Here is a 13,693-nt window from a genome sequence, read left to right as displayed (position 1 = left end):
GATTGGAATTAATGAATACCTCACCTTTTATGCTTCTTTAATTGCAGACTTAATAGACATGTTGCCTGTATGTATATTTGCAGAGTTTTTAATAACATTACTGAAACAGGATATAACATATAATATATAACAATTTCTACATTCATCACACAGAGGGCAAAGTTTCCCACCAACAGAATCTTAGCATCAAAAGGGAAGCTGTTAGCTTTTAAAGATAAATTGGAACTCCCAGTAATTCACTAAAAGAATCACATTGAAAACCAAAGTTTTACTGTACAAGAGTCAAGTAATGCAAATGCTACTAAGGTATTTTGCAATCATTGGCAATAGCCCACACTGCTGGTTGAATCCAGAGAGGGAACAATAACATTATAGAAAGTCAGAAAGTTAAAACAATTTCCAAATATTTCTCATACTCGAGCATTCATGCTAAGTAAGAGGTACCTGTGAATCAATATTCATGCAAATGTTATCAGACAAGCCTTCATACTTAATAAATGACTGGTGTGACCAAAGCAGATTCCACGGATTTCTCAACAACCCACTTAGACATTAGTCACACTGAGAGTAAACCAGTCTCATGGAAACATATTGTATTTAAGTCTCTTCCCCGTATCCTTTCTCCAACTTGGAGCTTGAATTTCTGTTCCTCTTCTTCGGACTTCTCCCTGCCCCCCTTCCTTGATCTCTCCCTGGGTCACTTGCTGTCTGTGGCGCCCAGTAGTTTGTCACCTGATGACATTTTACACCATTGGTCTTCTCCTCAAACCGGAGAATGAACTGCTCCCATCCTGTGTCCTTGCGGAAATTTCAAGGTTTGGTGAGACTTGGCGTTCCCGATCTCCATGCTAAAGATTGAGGTGAGTTGGGTTCTTTGACACGTCGCACTTTGTATTTTTAAACGCTCATTCTGTCAGCCTGAAAATCGCAACAACACAATCCTTGTTCCACTGAATATCTCACCCAAGATTCTCCAATCCTTTCCAGGATCCTGACCTCCATTCTCCTGGGATTCTCCCGATATTCCCCATGTTTTACTCAGTAAAGTCCACATCCTCCCTTTCCCTGTATTCAATCCCTGCCCCATTGTTCTGACTAATGTTCCGGATTGAACACATCATTGAAAAATCCACTCGGATTCTCCTCAGTCAGAGCGGATCTCATTGAAACCAATCAGATTCTGAGGGGGTTGGATTGGGTGAGCACCAGGAGGATGTTTCCACTGGTGAGGGAGACTCGAACAAGGAGCACAATTTGAAACTGAGCCATGTTCATTTGAAGATGGGGAGGAGGAGACATTGTTTTTCTCACAGTGTGGTTAGTCTGTGAGATTATTTCCGCAGGAAGTGCTGAAATTGGCTCATTGCATTTACTCAAAGTTAGGGAGAATTTTGAATTAAAAACAGAGAATGCTGGGAAAACTCAGCGGGTCTGGCAGCATCTGTGGGGAGAGAACCAGAGTTTGGGGGCCCATTCAGAGGACAAAAGTTAAATTCCGCTTTTGGGTGAGTTTGGTGTGCGTTTCGTGGCGGCCAGGTTGGTGAGATCACGGTGAGAATCTCAACATCACTGGCTGTCTCGCCGTCTGATTCCCCCGCCCCGCGCCGCAGTGTCTCGCTGCCAACAAGGGGGCGCTGTTTTTAGACGCTCCCTCACCACTCACTCCCAGTCAACACACAAGCAGGGCAGCGCACAGACCTACTCCTCGCTCTGGCGATGCTGACCTGACAAGGGTTCTCTCGCTGCGGAGGAGAGGAGGGCACGCTGGTCCCCAGAGGGGGTGGGAGGACCAGCAGCAGGGTCAGCCTGAGAGGCGGTGGCAGAGGCTGTCAGTGTGGGCAGCATGAGCAGGAGGACCACCATCCAATGTCGAATGAAGATGAACAGCCTCTAACGAGCTGCAAGGGTAAGTGACCACCTCTCTCCTGGCACCAGTTCTGAAACCCCTCCTCCCCAATCCACTGGCTGACACCTCACACCCTCCCCAAATCCCCACATCTCACCTTCAAGCATGTTCCTCAGAACCCCCTGGCACCGAGCAGCACAACCCCTTTATGTCTCACAGTGTTGCCCACAAATGCCACCAGTTAAAGACCAGCCACGCCCCTCCCCCCCCCCCCCCCCCGACCAATCAGGTGAGCAGATCATAATTCCCTCTCTCTCTCCCCGCAGAAGAAGATAGCCTGAAGAGAGACAAATAAAGAGCAGCAGTTTTTTCAACGTTGTCCCTCAGGTAAACAAAGCTGTCAGCCCCCCCGGCAAACTCTCCGACTGAGGTCATTGTGTAAACTCCCCCGGCCATCCTCAAACTCAAATCCTCTCAGACCACCCGTTATATCCCAATCTCCTCTGGCCCTACAATCCATGTCCCTGCTCCTCAATCTCCATCCCTCCACTCCCAATCCATGTCCCTCATCCTCAAACTCCATCCCTCCTCCCACAATCCATGTCCCTGATCCTCAAACTCCATCCCTCCGTCCACAATCCATTTCCCTCATCCGCAAACTCCATCCCTCCGCCCACAATCCATGTCCCTCATCCTCAAACTCCATCCCTCCGCCCACAATCCATGTCCCTCATCCTCAAACTCCATCCCTCGCCCACAATCCATGTCCCTGATCCTCAACCTCCATCCCTCCGCCCACAATCCATGTCCCTGATCCTCAAACTCCATCCCTCCGTCCACAATCCATTTCCCTCATCCGCAAACTCCATCCCTCCGCCCACAATCCATGTCCCTCATCCTCAAACTCCATCCCTCGCCCACAATCCATGTCCCTGATCCTCAAACTCCATCCCTCCAGCCACAATCCATGTCCATCATCCTCAAACTCCATCCCCCCGCCCACAATCCATGTCCCTGATCCTCAAGCTCCATCTCTCCGCCCACAATCCATATCCCTGATCCTCAAACTCCATCCCTCCGCCCTCAATCCATGTCCCTCATCCTCAAACTCTATTCCTCCGCCCATAATCCATGTCCCATGTTCCTCAAACTCCATCACTCCACCCTGTTCCTCAAACTCAATGACAGTTTAAACTAATGTGGCAGGGGGATGGGAACCGATGCAGGAAGTTGGAAGGTAGTAAAACAGGGACAGAAACAAAAGGCAGTAAGGGGGAAAGTGTAAGGCAGAGAAGCCAGAGTCAAAAATCAAAAAGGGCGACAGTACAAGGTACAGTGACTGAGGGGAGCTCAGTGAATAGGACCAGGAATATTAAAAGAAATAAAACGGGAAGTGAAAACATTAATGGTAAGCGACGCGGCAGGTTGTTACAGGAAGATATTGGTTCAACGACAAGGAAAATTAGGAGAAAGGTTAAGAGGAAATATAACTTAGGAGAGGTTACTGATCGAGGTGTTAAGATTCAGAACAGAGGTAAAAAAGCCAACATAAGTGTACTTTACCTGAATGCTCGTAGTATTCGGAATAAGGTAAATGAGTTGAGGGCGCAAATCATCGTGAATGACTATGATTTAGTGGCCATTACTGAAACATGGTTAAAGGATGGTCACGACTGGGAGTTAAATATCCGAGGGTATCAAACTTTTCAGAAGGACAGAGTGGATGGTAAGGGAGGTGGTGTAGCTCTGTTATTTAAGGATGACATCCGGGCAACAGTAAGGGATGACATCGGTGCTATGGAGGATAAGGTTGAATCCATTTGGGTGGAAATCAGGAATAGTAAGGCGAAAAAGTCACTGACAGGAGTAATCTATAGGCCACCAAATAGTAACATTATGGTGGGGCAGGCAATAAACAAAGAAATAACTGATGCATGTAGAAATGGTACAGCAGATATCATGGGGGATTTTAATCTACATGTCGATTGGTTTAACCAGGTCGGTCAAGGCAACCTTGAGGAGCAGTTTATAGAATGTATCCGCGATAGTTTCCTAGGACACAATGTAATGGAACCGACAAGGGAACAAGCGGTCCTAGATCTGGTCCTGTGTAATGAGACAGGATTGATTCAGGATCTCATAGTTAGGGATCCTCTCGGAAGGAGCAATCACAATATGGTGGAATTTAAAATACAGATGGAGGGTGAGAAGGTAAAATCAAGCATGAGTGTTTTGGGCTTAAATAAAGGAGATTACAATGGGATGAAAGAAGAACTAGCTAAGGTAGACTGGGAGCAAAGACTTTATGGTGAAACAGTTGAGGAACAGTGGAGAACCTTCCAAGTGATTTTTCACAGTGCTCAGCAAAGGTTTATACCAACAAAAAGGAAGGACGGTAAAAAGAGGGAAAATCGACCGTGGATCTCTCAGGAAATAAGGGAGAGTATCAAATTGAAGGAAAAAACATACAAAGTAGCAAAGATCAGTGGGAGACTAGAGGACTGGGAAATCTTTAGGGGGCAACAGAAAGCTACTAAAAAAGCTATAAAGAAGAGTAAGATAGATTATGAGAGTAAACTTGCTCAGAATATAAAAACAGATAGTAAAAGTTTCTACAAATACATAAAACAAAAAAGAGTGGCTAAGGTAAATATTGGTCCTTTAGAGGATGAGAGGGGAGATTTAATAATGGGAGATGAGGAAATGGCTGAGGAACTGAACAGGTTTTTTGGGTCGGTCTTCACAGTGGAAGACACAAATAACATGCCAGTGACTGATGGAAATGAGACTATGACAGGTGAGGGCCTTGAGAGGATTGTTATCACCAAGGAGGTAGTGATGGGCAAACTAATGGGGCTAAAGGTCGACAAGTCTCCTGGACCTGATGGAATGCATCCCAGAGTGCTAAAAGAGATGGCTAGGGAAATTGCAAATGCACGAGTGATAATTTACCAAAATTCACTATACTCTGGGGTGCTCCCGGCGGATTGGAAATTAGCAAACGTGACACCACTGTTTAAAAAAGGAGGTAGGCAGAAAGCGGGTAATTATAGGCCAGTGAGCTTAACTTCGGTAGTAGGGAAGATGCTGGAATCTATCATCAAGGAAGAAATAGCGAGGCATCTGGATGGAAATTGTCCCATTGGGCAGACGCAGCATGGGTTCATAAAGGGCAGGTCGCGCCTAACTAATTTAGTGGAATTTTTAGAGGACATTAACAGTGCGGTAGATAACGGGGAGCCAATGGATGTGGTATATCTGGATTTCCACTAGGTTAATCCCAGAGCTGAAGGGGTTGGATTACGAGGAGAGGTTGAGTAGACTGGGACTGTACTCGTTGGAATTTAGAAGGATGAGGGGGGATCTTATAGAAACATATCTAAATATGAAGGGAATAGACAGGATAGATGCGGGCAGGTTGTTTCCACTGGCGGGTGAAAGCAGAACTAGGGGGCATAGCCTCAAAATAAAGGGAAGTAGATTTAGGACTGAGTTTAGGAGAAACCTCTTCACCCAAAGGGTTGTGAATCTACGAAATTCCTTACCCAGTGAAGCAGTAGCGGCTCCTTCATTAAATGTTTTTAAGAGAAAGATAGATAGTTTTTTGAAGAATAAAGGGAGTAAGGGTTATGGTGTTCGGGCCGGAAAGTGGAGCAGAGTCCACAAAAGATCAGCCATGATCGCATTGAATGGTGGAGCAGGCTCGAGGGGCCAGATGGCCTACTCCTGCTCCTAGTTCTTATGTTCTGATGTTCACTCCGCTCCCAATCCATGTCCCTGATCCTCAAACTCCATCCCTCCACCCACAATCCATGTCCCTGATCTTCAAAGTCCATCCCACCGCCTCAATCCATGTCCCTGATCCTCAAACTCCATCCCCCCGCCCACAATCCATGTCCCTCATCCTCAAACTCCATCCCTCCGCCCACAATCCATGTCCCTCATTCTCAAACTCCATCCCTCGACCCACAATCCATGTCCCTCATCCTCAAACTCCATCCCTTTACCCATAATCCATGTCCCTCATCCTCAAACTCCATCCCTCCACCCACAATCCATGTCCCTCATCCTTAAACTCCATCCCTCAGCCCACAATCCATGTCCCTCTTCCACAAACTCCATCTCTCCGCCCCAATCCATGTCCCTCATCCTCAAACTCCATCCCTCCACCCACAATCCATGTCCCTCTTCCTCAAACTCCATCCCTCCGCCCATAGTCCATGTCCCTCATCCTCAAACTCCATCCGTCCGCCCACAATCCATGTCCCTGTTCCTCAAACCCCATCCCTCCGCCCAAAATCCATGACCCTGATCCTCAAACTCCATCCCTCCGCCCACAATCCATGTCCCTGATCCTCAAACTCCATCCCTCCACCCAAAATTCATGTCCCTCATCCTCAAACTCCATCCTTCCGTCCCCAATCCATGTCCCTCATCCTCAAACTCCATCCCTGCGCCCACAATCCATGTCCCTCATCCTCCAACTCCATCCCTCCACCCACAATCCATGTCCCTGATCCTCAAACTCCATCCCTCCACCCACAATCCATGTCCCTCATCCTCAAACTCCATCCCTCCACCCACATTCCATGTCCCTGATCCTCAACCTCCATCTCGCCGCCCACAATCGATGTCCCTGATCCTCAAACTCCATCCCTCCGCCCACAATCCATGTCCCTCATCCTCAAACTCCATCCCTCTGCCCACAATCCATGTCCCTCATCCTCAAACTCCATCCCTCCACCCACAATCCATGTCCCTCATCCTCAAACTCCATCCCTCCACCCACAATCCATGTCCCTCATCCTCAAACTCCATCCCTCCGCCCACAATCCATGTCCCTCATCCTCAAACTCAATCCCTCCGCCCCAATCCATGTCCCACATCCTCAAACTCCATCCCTCCGCCCCAATCCATGTCCCTGATCCTCAAACTCCATCCCTCCACCCACATTCCATGTCCCTGATCCTCAACCTCCATCTCTCCGCCCACAATCGATGTCCCTGATCCTCAAACTCCATCCCTCCGCCCACAATCCATGTCCCTCATCCTCAAACTCCATCCCTCTGCCCACAATCCATGTCCCTCATCCTCAAACTCCATCCCTCCACCCACAATCCATGTCCCTCATCCTCAAACTCCATCCCTCCACCCACAATCCATGTCCCTCATCCTCAAACTCCATCCCTCCGCCCACAATCCATGTCCCTCATCCTCAAACTCAATCCCTCCGCCCCAATCCATGTCCCACATCCTCAAACTCCATCCCTCCGCCCCAATCCATGTCCCACATCCTCAAACTCCATCCCTCCGCCCACAATCCATGTGCCCGATCCTCAAACACCATCCCTCCGCCCACAATCCATGTCCCTGATCCTCAAACTCCGTCCCTCCGCCCACAATCCATGTCCCTCATCCTCAAACTCCATCCCTCCGCCCACAATCCATGTCACTGATCCTCAAACTCCATCCCTCCGCCCACAATCCGTGTCCCTCATCCTCAAACTCCATCCCTCCACCCACAATTAATGTCCCTCATCCTCAAACTCCATCGCTCCGCCCCCATCACAGCACCCATTCCCTCCACCCAATCAGTGGAGGCCACAACCTCATCCCACATTCCAAGTTGGGGAATGTCTTCCTGAAAGCTCTCAGTAACTTCATCTTCCTCTCGTTCCCGAACTCCTTCCTAAATACACACCCTTCAATAAAACCTCTCCAAAAAACTCTTTCTCGGATAAAACTGCAGTTCTTTGATCAGATCTTTGATCCGAATATCAGGAGCTGTTGGAGTGAGAGATTCACATTGCACAGAAAGGGCCCTTCAGCCCATCAGGTCTGGGCCGGTCAAAAACAACCAGCTGACTATTCTAATCCCATTTCCCGGCACTTGGCCAAGAGCCGTGTCTGCCCGGGGATCACAAGCGCACATCGAAACACTTCTTAAATGTTATGAGGGTCTCTGCCTCCACCTCCCTTTCAGGCAGCGGGGTCCAAACTCCCACCGCACTCTGGGTGAAAAGGTTTCCCTCACATCCCCTCTGAACCTCCTGCCCCTCACCTGAAATCTCTGCCCCCTGGCTATTGACCCCTCCACCAAGGGGAAAAGTCTCTTCCTCTCTACTCCATCTATTTTCCCGGGATGATGCTGAATGATCACAATTGTATTCGGTGTCCTGAATGAAGGTTACTTACTCAGATAGCCCAGATACAACAACAGCGTCTTCATCTCTCTCAGTGATATTCTGTAATTGAAAATGGACAATCCATATTAGAGAAAATTACAGAGATGGGAAAATGATAGAGAATGTGAGTGAGATAGCAGACATTGAGTTTGTTTACCGATAGAGAGTGAAGTCTCTCTCTGGGAGTGGGATAGTAGACATTAAGTTTGTTTACCTATAGAGAGTGAAGTCTCTCTCTGGGAGTGGGATAGGAAACATTGAGTTTATCTATCTATAGTCAGTGAACTCTCTGGGAGTGGGATAGTGGACATTGAGTTTATCTATCTATAGTGAGTGAAGTCTGTCACTGGGAGTGGGATAGTAGACATTGAGTTTATCTATCTATAGTGAGTGAAGTCTCTCTCACTGGGAGTGGGATAGTAGACATTGAGTTTATCTATCTATAGTGAGTGAGGTCTCTCTCTGGGAGTGGGATAGTAGACATTGAGTTTATCTATCTAGAGTGAATGAAGTCTCTTGCTCTGGGAGTGGGATAGTAGACATTGAGTTTATCTCTATATAGTGAGTGAAGTCTCTCTCTGGGAGTGGGATAGTAGACATTAAGTTTATTATCTATAGTGAGTGACGTCTCTCTCTGGGAATGGGATAGTAGACATTGAGTTTATCTATCTATAGTCAGTGAACTCTCTCTCTGGGAGTGGGATAGTCATCATTGAGTTTATCTATCTATACTGAGTGAAGTCTCTCTCTGGGAGTGGGATAGTAGACATTGAGTTTATCTATCTATAGTGAGTGAGGTCTCTCTCTGGGAGTGGGATAGTAGACATTGAGTTTATCTATCTATAGTGAGTGAGGTCTCTCTCTGGGAGTGGGATAGTAGACATTGAGTTTATCTATCTAGAGTGAATGAAGTCTCTTGCTCTGGGAGTGGGATAGTAGACATTGAGTTTATCTATATATAGTGAGTGAAGTCTCTCTCTGGGAGTGGGATAGTAGACATTAAGTTTATTATCTATAGTGAGTGACGTCTCTCTCTGGGAATGGGATAGTAGACATTGAGTTTATCTATCTATAGTCAGTGAACTCTCTCTCTGGGAGTGGGATAGTCAACATTGAGTTTATCTATCTATACTGAGTGAAGTCTCTCTCTGGGAGTGGGATAGTAGACATTGAGTTTATCTATCTACAGTGAGTGAAGTCTCTTGCTCTGGGAGTGGGATAGTAGACATTGAGTTTATCTATCTATAGTGAGTGAGGTCTCTCTCTGGGAGTGGGATAGTAGACATTGAGTTTATCTATCTAGAGTGAATGAAGTCTCTTGCTCTGGGAGTGGGATAGTAGACATTGAGTTTATCTCTATATAGTGAGTGAAGTCTCTCTCTGGGAGTGGGATAGTAGACATTAAGTTTATTATCTATAGTGAGTGACGTCTCTCTCTGGGAATGGGATAGTAGACATTGAGTTTATCTATCTATAGTCAGTGAACTCTCTCTCTGGGAGTGGGATAGTCATCATTGAGTTTATCTATCTATACTGAGTGAAGTCTCTCTCTGGGAGTGGGATAGTAGACATTGAGTTTATCTATCTATAGTGAGTGAGGTCTCTCTCTGGGAGTGGGATAGTAGACATTGAGTTTATCTATCTATAGTGAGTGAGGTCTCTCTCTGGGAGTGGGATAGTAGACATTGAGTTTATCTATCTAGAGTGAATGAAGTCTCTTGCTCTGGGAGTGGGATAGTAGACATTGAGTTTATCTATATATAGTGAGTGAAGTCTCTCTCTGGGAGTGGGATAGTAGACATTAAGTGTATTATCTATAGTGAGTGACGTCTCTCTCTGGGAATGGGATAGTAGACATTGAGTTTATCTATCTATAGTCAGTGAACTCTCTCTCTGGGAGTGGGATAGTCAACATTGAGTTTATCTATCTATACTGAGTGAAGTCTCTCTCTGGGAGTGGGATAGTAGACATTGAGTTTATCTATCTACAGTGAGTGAAGTCTCTCTCTGGGAGTGGGATAGTCGACATTGAGTTTATCTCTCTATAGTGAGTGAAGTCTCTCTCTGGGAGTGGGATAAGAACAAAAGAACATAAGAACTAGGAGCAGGAGTAGGCCATCTGGCCCCTCGCGCCTGCTCCACCATTCAATGAGATCATGGCTCATCTTTTGTGACTCAGCTCCACTTTCCGGCCCGAACACCATAACCCTTAGTCCCTTTATTCTTCAAAAAACTATCTATCTTTATCTTAAAAACATTTAATGAAGGAGCCTCTACTGCTTCACTGGGCAAGGAATTCCATAGATTCACAATCCTTTGGGTGAAGAAGTTCCTCCTAAACTCAGTCCTAAGTCTACTTCCCCTCATTTTGAGGCTATGCCCCCTAGTTCTGCTTTCACCCGCCAGTGGGAACAACCTGCCCACATCTATCCTATCTATTCCCTTCATAATCTTATATGTTTCTATAAGATCCCCCCTCATCCTTCTAAATTCCAACGAGTACAGTCCCAGTCTACTCAACTTCTCCTCGTAATCCAACCCCTTTAGCTCTGGGATTAACCTAGTGAATCTCCTCTGCACACCCTCCAGTGCCAGTACGTCCTTTCTCAAGTAAGGAGACCAAAACTGAACACAATACTCCAGGTGTGGCCTCACTAACACCTTATACAATTGCAGCAGAACCTCCCTAGTCTTAAACTCCATCCCTCTCGCAATGAAGGACAAAATTACATTTGCCTTCTTAATCACCTGTTGCACCTGAAAAGCAACTTTTTGCGACTCATGCACTAGCACACCCAGGTCTCTCTGCACAGCAGCATGTTTTAATATTTTATCATTTAAATAATAATCCCTTTTGCTGTTATTCCTAACAAAATGGATAACCTCACATTTGTCAACATTGTATTCCATCTGCCAGACACTAACCCATTCACTTAGCCTATCCAAATCCCTCTGCAGACTTCCAGTATCCTCTGCACGTTTTGCTTTACCACTCATCTTAGTGTTGTCTGCAAACTTGGACACATTGCCCTTGGTCCCCAACTCCAAATCATCTATGTAAATTGTGAACAGTTGTGGGCCCAACACTGATCCCCGAGGGACACCACTAGCTATTGATTGCCAACCAGAGAAACACCCATTAATCCCCACTCTTTGCTTTCTATTAATTAACCAATCCTCTATCCATGCTACTACTTTCCCCTTAATGCCATGCATCTTTATCTTATGCAACAACCTTTTGTGTGGCACCTTGTCAAAGGCTTTCTGGAAATCCAGTTATACCACATCCATTGGCTCCCCGTTATCTACCGCACTGTTAATGTCCTCAAAAAATTCCACTAAATTAGTTAGGCACGACCTGCCCTTTATGAACCCATGCTGCGTCTGTCCAATGGGACAATTCCCATCCAGATGCCTCGCTATTTCTTCCTTGATGATAGATTCCAGCATCTTCCCTACTACCGAAGTTAAGCTCACTGGCCTATAATTACCCGCTTTCTGCCTACCTCCTTTTTTAAACAGTGGTGTCACGTTTGCTAATTTCCAATCCGCCGGGACCACCCCAGAGTCTAGTGAATTTTGGGAAATTATCACTAGTGCATTTGCAATTTCCCTAGCCATCTCTTTTAGAACTCTGGGATGCATTCCATCAGGTCCAGGAGACTTGTCTACCTTTAGCCCCATTAGCTTGCCCATCACTACCTCCTTGGTGATAACAATCCTCTCAAGGTCCTCACCTGTCATAATCTCATTTCCATCAGTCACTGGCATGCTATTTGTGTCTTCCACTGTGAAGACCGACCCAAAAAACCTGTTCAGTTCCTCAGCCATTTCCTCATCTCCCATTATTAAATCCCCCCTCTCATCCTCTAAAGGACCAATATTTACCTTAGCCGCTCTTTTTTGTTTTATGTATTTGCAGAAACATTTACTATCTGTTTTTATATTCTGAGCAAGTTTACTCTCATAATCTATCTTACTCTTCTTTATAGCTTTTTTAGTAGCTTTCTGTTGCCCCCTATAGATTTCCCAGTGCTCTAGCCTCCCACTAATCTTTGCTACTGTGTATGTTTTTTTCCTTCAATTTGATACTCTCCCTTATTTCCTTAGATATCCACGGTCGATTTTCCCTCTTTTTACCGTCCTTCCTTTTTGTTGGTATAAACCTTTGCTGAGCACTGTGAAAAATCACTTGGAAGGTTCTCCACTGTTCCTCAACTGTTTCACCATAAAGTCTTTGCTCCCAGTCTACCTTAGCTAGTTCTTCTCACATCCCATTGTAATCTCCTTTGTTTAAGCACAAAACACTAGCGCTTGATTTTACCTTCTCATCCTCCATCTGTATTTTAAATTCCACCATATTGTGATCGCTCCTTCCGAGAGGATCCCTAACTATGAGATCCTGAATCAATCCTGTCTCATTACACAGGACCAGATCTAGGACCGCTTGATCCCTCGTATCTTCCATTACATACTTTTCTAGGAAACTATCACGGATACATTCTATAAACTCCTCCTCAAGGCTGCCTTGACCGACCTGGTTAAACCAATCAACATGTAGATTAAAATCACCCATGATAACTGCTGTACCATTTCTACATGCATCAGTTATTTCTTTGTTTATTGCCTGCCCCACCATAATGTTACTATTTGGTGGCCTATAGTTAACTTCTATCAGTGACTTTTTCGCCTTAACTAGTCCTGATTTCCACCCAAATGGATTCAACCTTATCCTCCATAGCACCGATGTCATCCCTTACTGTTGCCCGGATGTCATCCTTAAATAACAGAGCTACACCACCTCCCTTAGCATCCACTCTGTCCTTCCAAAAAGTTTGATACCCTCGGATATTTAACACCCAGTCGTGACCATCCTTCAACCATATTTCAGTAATGGCCACTAAATCATAGTCATAGTAGACATTGAGTTTATCTATCTATAGTGAGTGAAGTCTCTCTCTGGGAGTGGGATAGTAGACATTGAGTTTATCTATGTATAGTGAGTGAAGTCTCTCTCTGGGAGTGGGATAGTAGACATTGAGTTTATCTATCTATAGTGAGTGAAGTCTCTCTCTGGGAGTGGGATAGTAGACATTGAGTTTATTTATCTATAGTGAGTGAAGTCTCTCTCTGGGAGTGGGATAGTAGACATTGAGTTTATCTATGTATAGTCAGTGAAGTCTCTCTTTGGGAGTGGGATAGTAGACATTAAGTTTATTTATCTACAGTGAGCGAAGTCTCTCTCTGGGAGTGGGATAGTAGACATTGAGTTTATCTATGTATAGTCAGTGAAGTCTCTCTCTGGGAGTGGGATAGTAGACATTGAGTTTATCTACCTATAGTGAGTGAAGTCTCTCTCTCTGGGAGTGGGATAGTAGACATTGAGTTTATCTACCTATAGTGAGTGAGGTCTCTCTCTCTGGGAGTGGGATAGTAGACATTGAGTTTATCTAGCTACAGTGAGTGAAGTCTCTCTCTCTGGGAGTGGGATAGTAGACATTGAGTTTATCTATCTATAGTGAGTGAAGTCTCTCTCTCTGGCAGTGTGATAGTAGACATTGAGTTTATTATCTATAGTCAGTGAACTCTCTCTCTGGGAGTGGGATAGTGGACATTGAGTTTATCTATCTATAGTCAGTGAACTCTCTCTCTGGGAGTGGGA

The 13,693-nt window shown here is 45.6% G+C and overlaps 1 protein-coding gene across 1 annotated transcript in view; it reads right to left on the bottom strand.

Moving 5' to 3' along the window:
• Positions 1-13,693, bottom strand: part of LOC140402501 (uncharacterized) — a 58,541-nt gene that overhangs the window by 40,885 nt on the left and 3,963 nt on the right. The window contains exon 2 of the mRNA XM_072490344.1: positions 8,042-8,091. Coding sequence (XP_072346445.1) covers positions 8,042-8,075 — 34 coding nt within the window. The 5' untranslated portion in view covers positions 8,076-8,091. The remainder of the gene's footprint in view (positions 1-8,041; positions 8,092-13,693) is intronic.

Source organism: Scyliorhinus torazame, chromosome 25, assembly GCF_047496885.1.
Source record: "Scyliorhinus torazame isolate Kashiwa2021f chromosome 25, sScyTor2.1, whole genome shotgun sequence".
Taxonomy (NCBI): domain Eukaryota; kingdom Metazoa; phylum Chordata; class Chondrichthyes; order Carcharhiniformes; family Scyliorhinidae; genus Scyliorhinus; species Scyliorhinus torazame.
The sequence above is the reverse complement of the archived record's forward strand: the minus strand, read 5'-3'. Positions and strand labels throughout refer to the sequence as shown.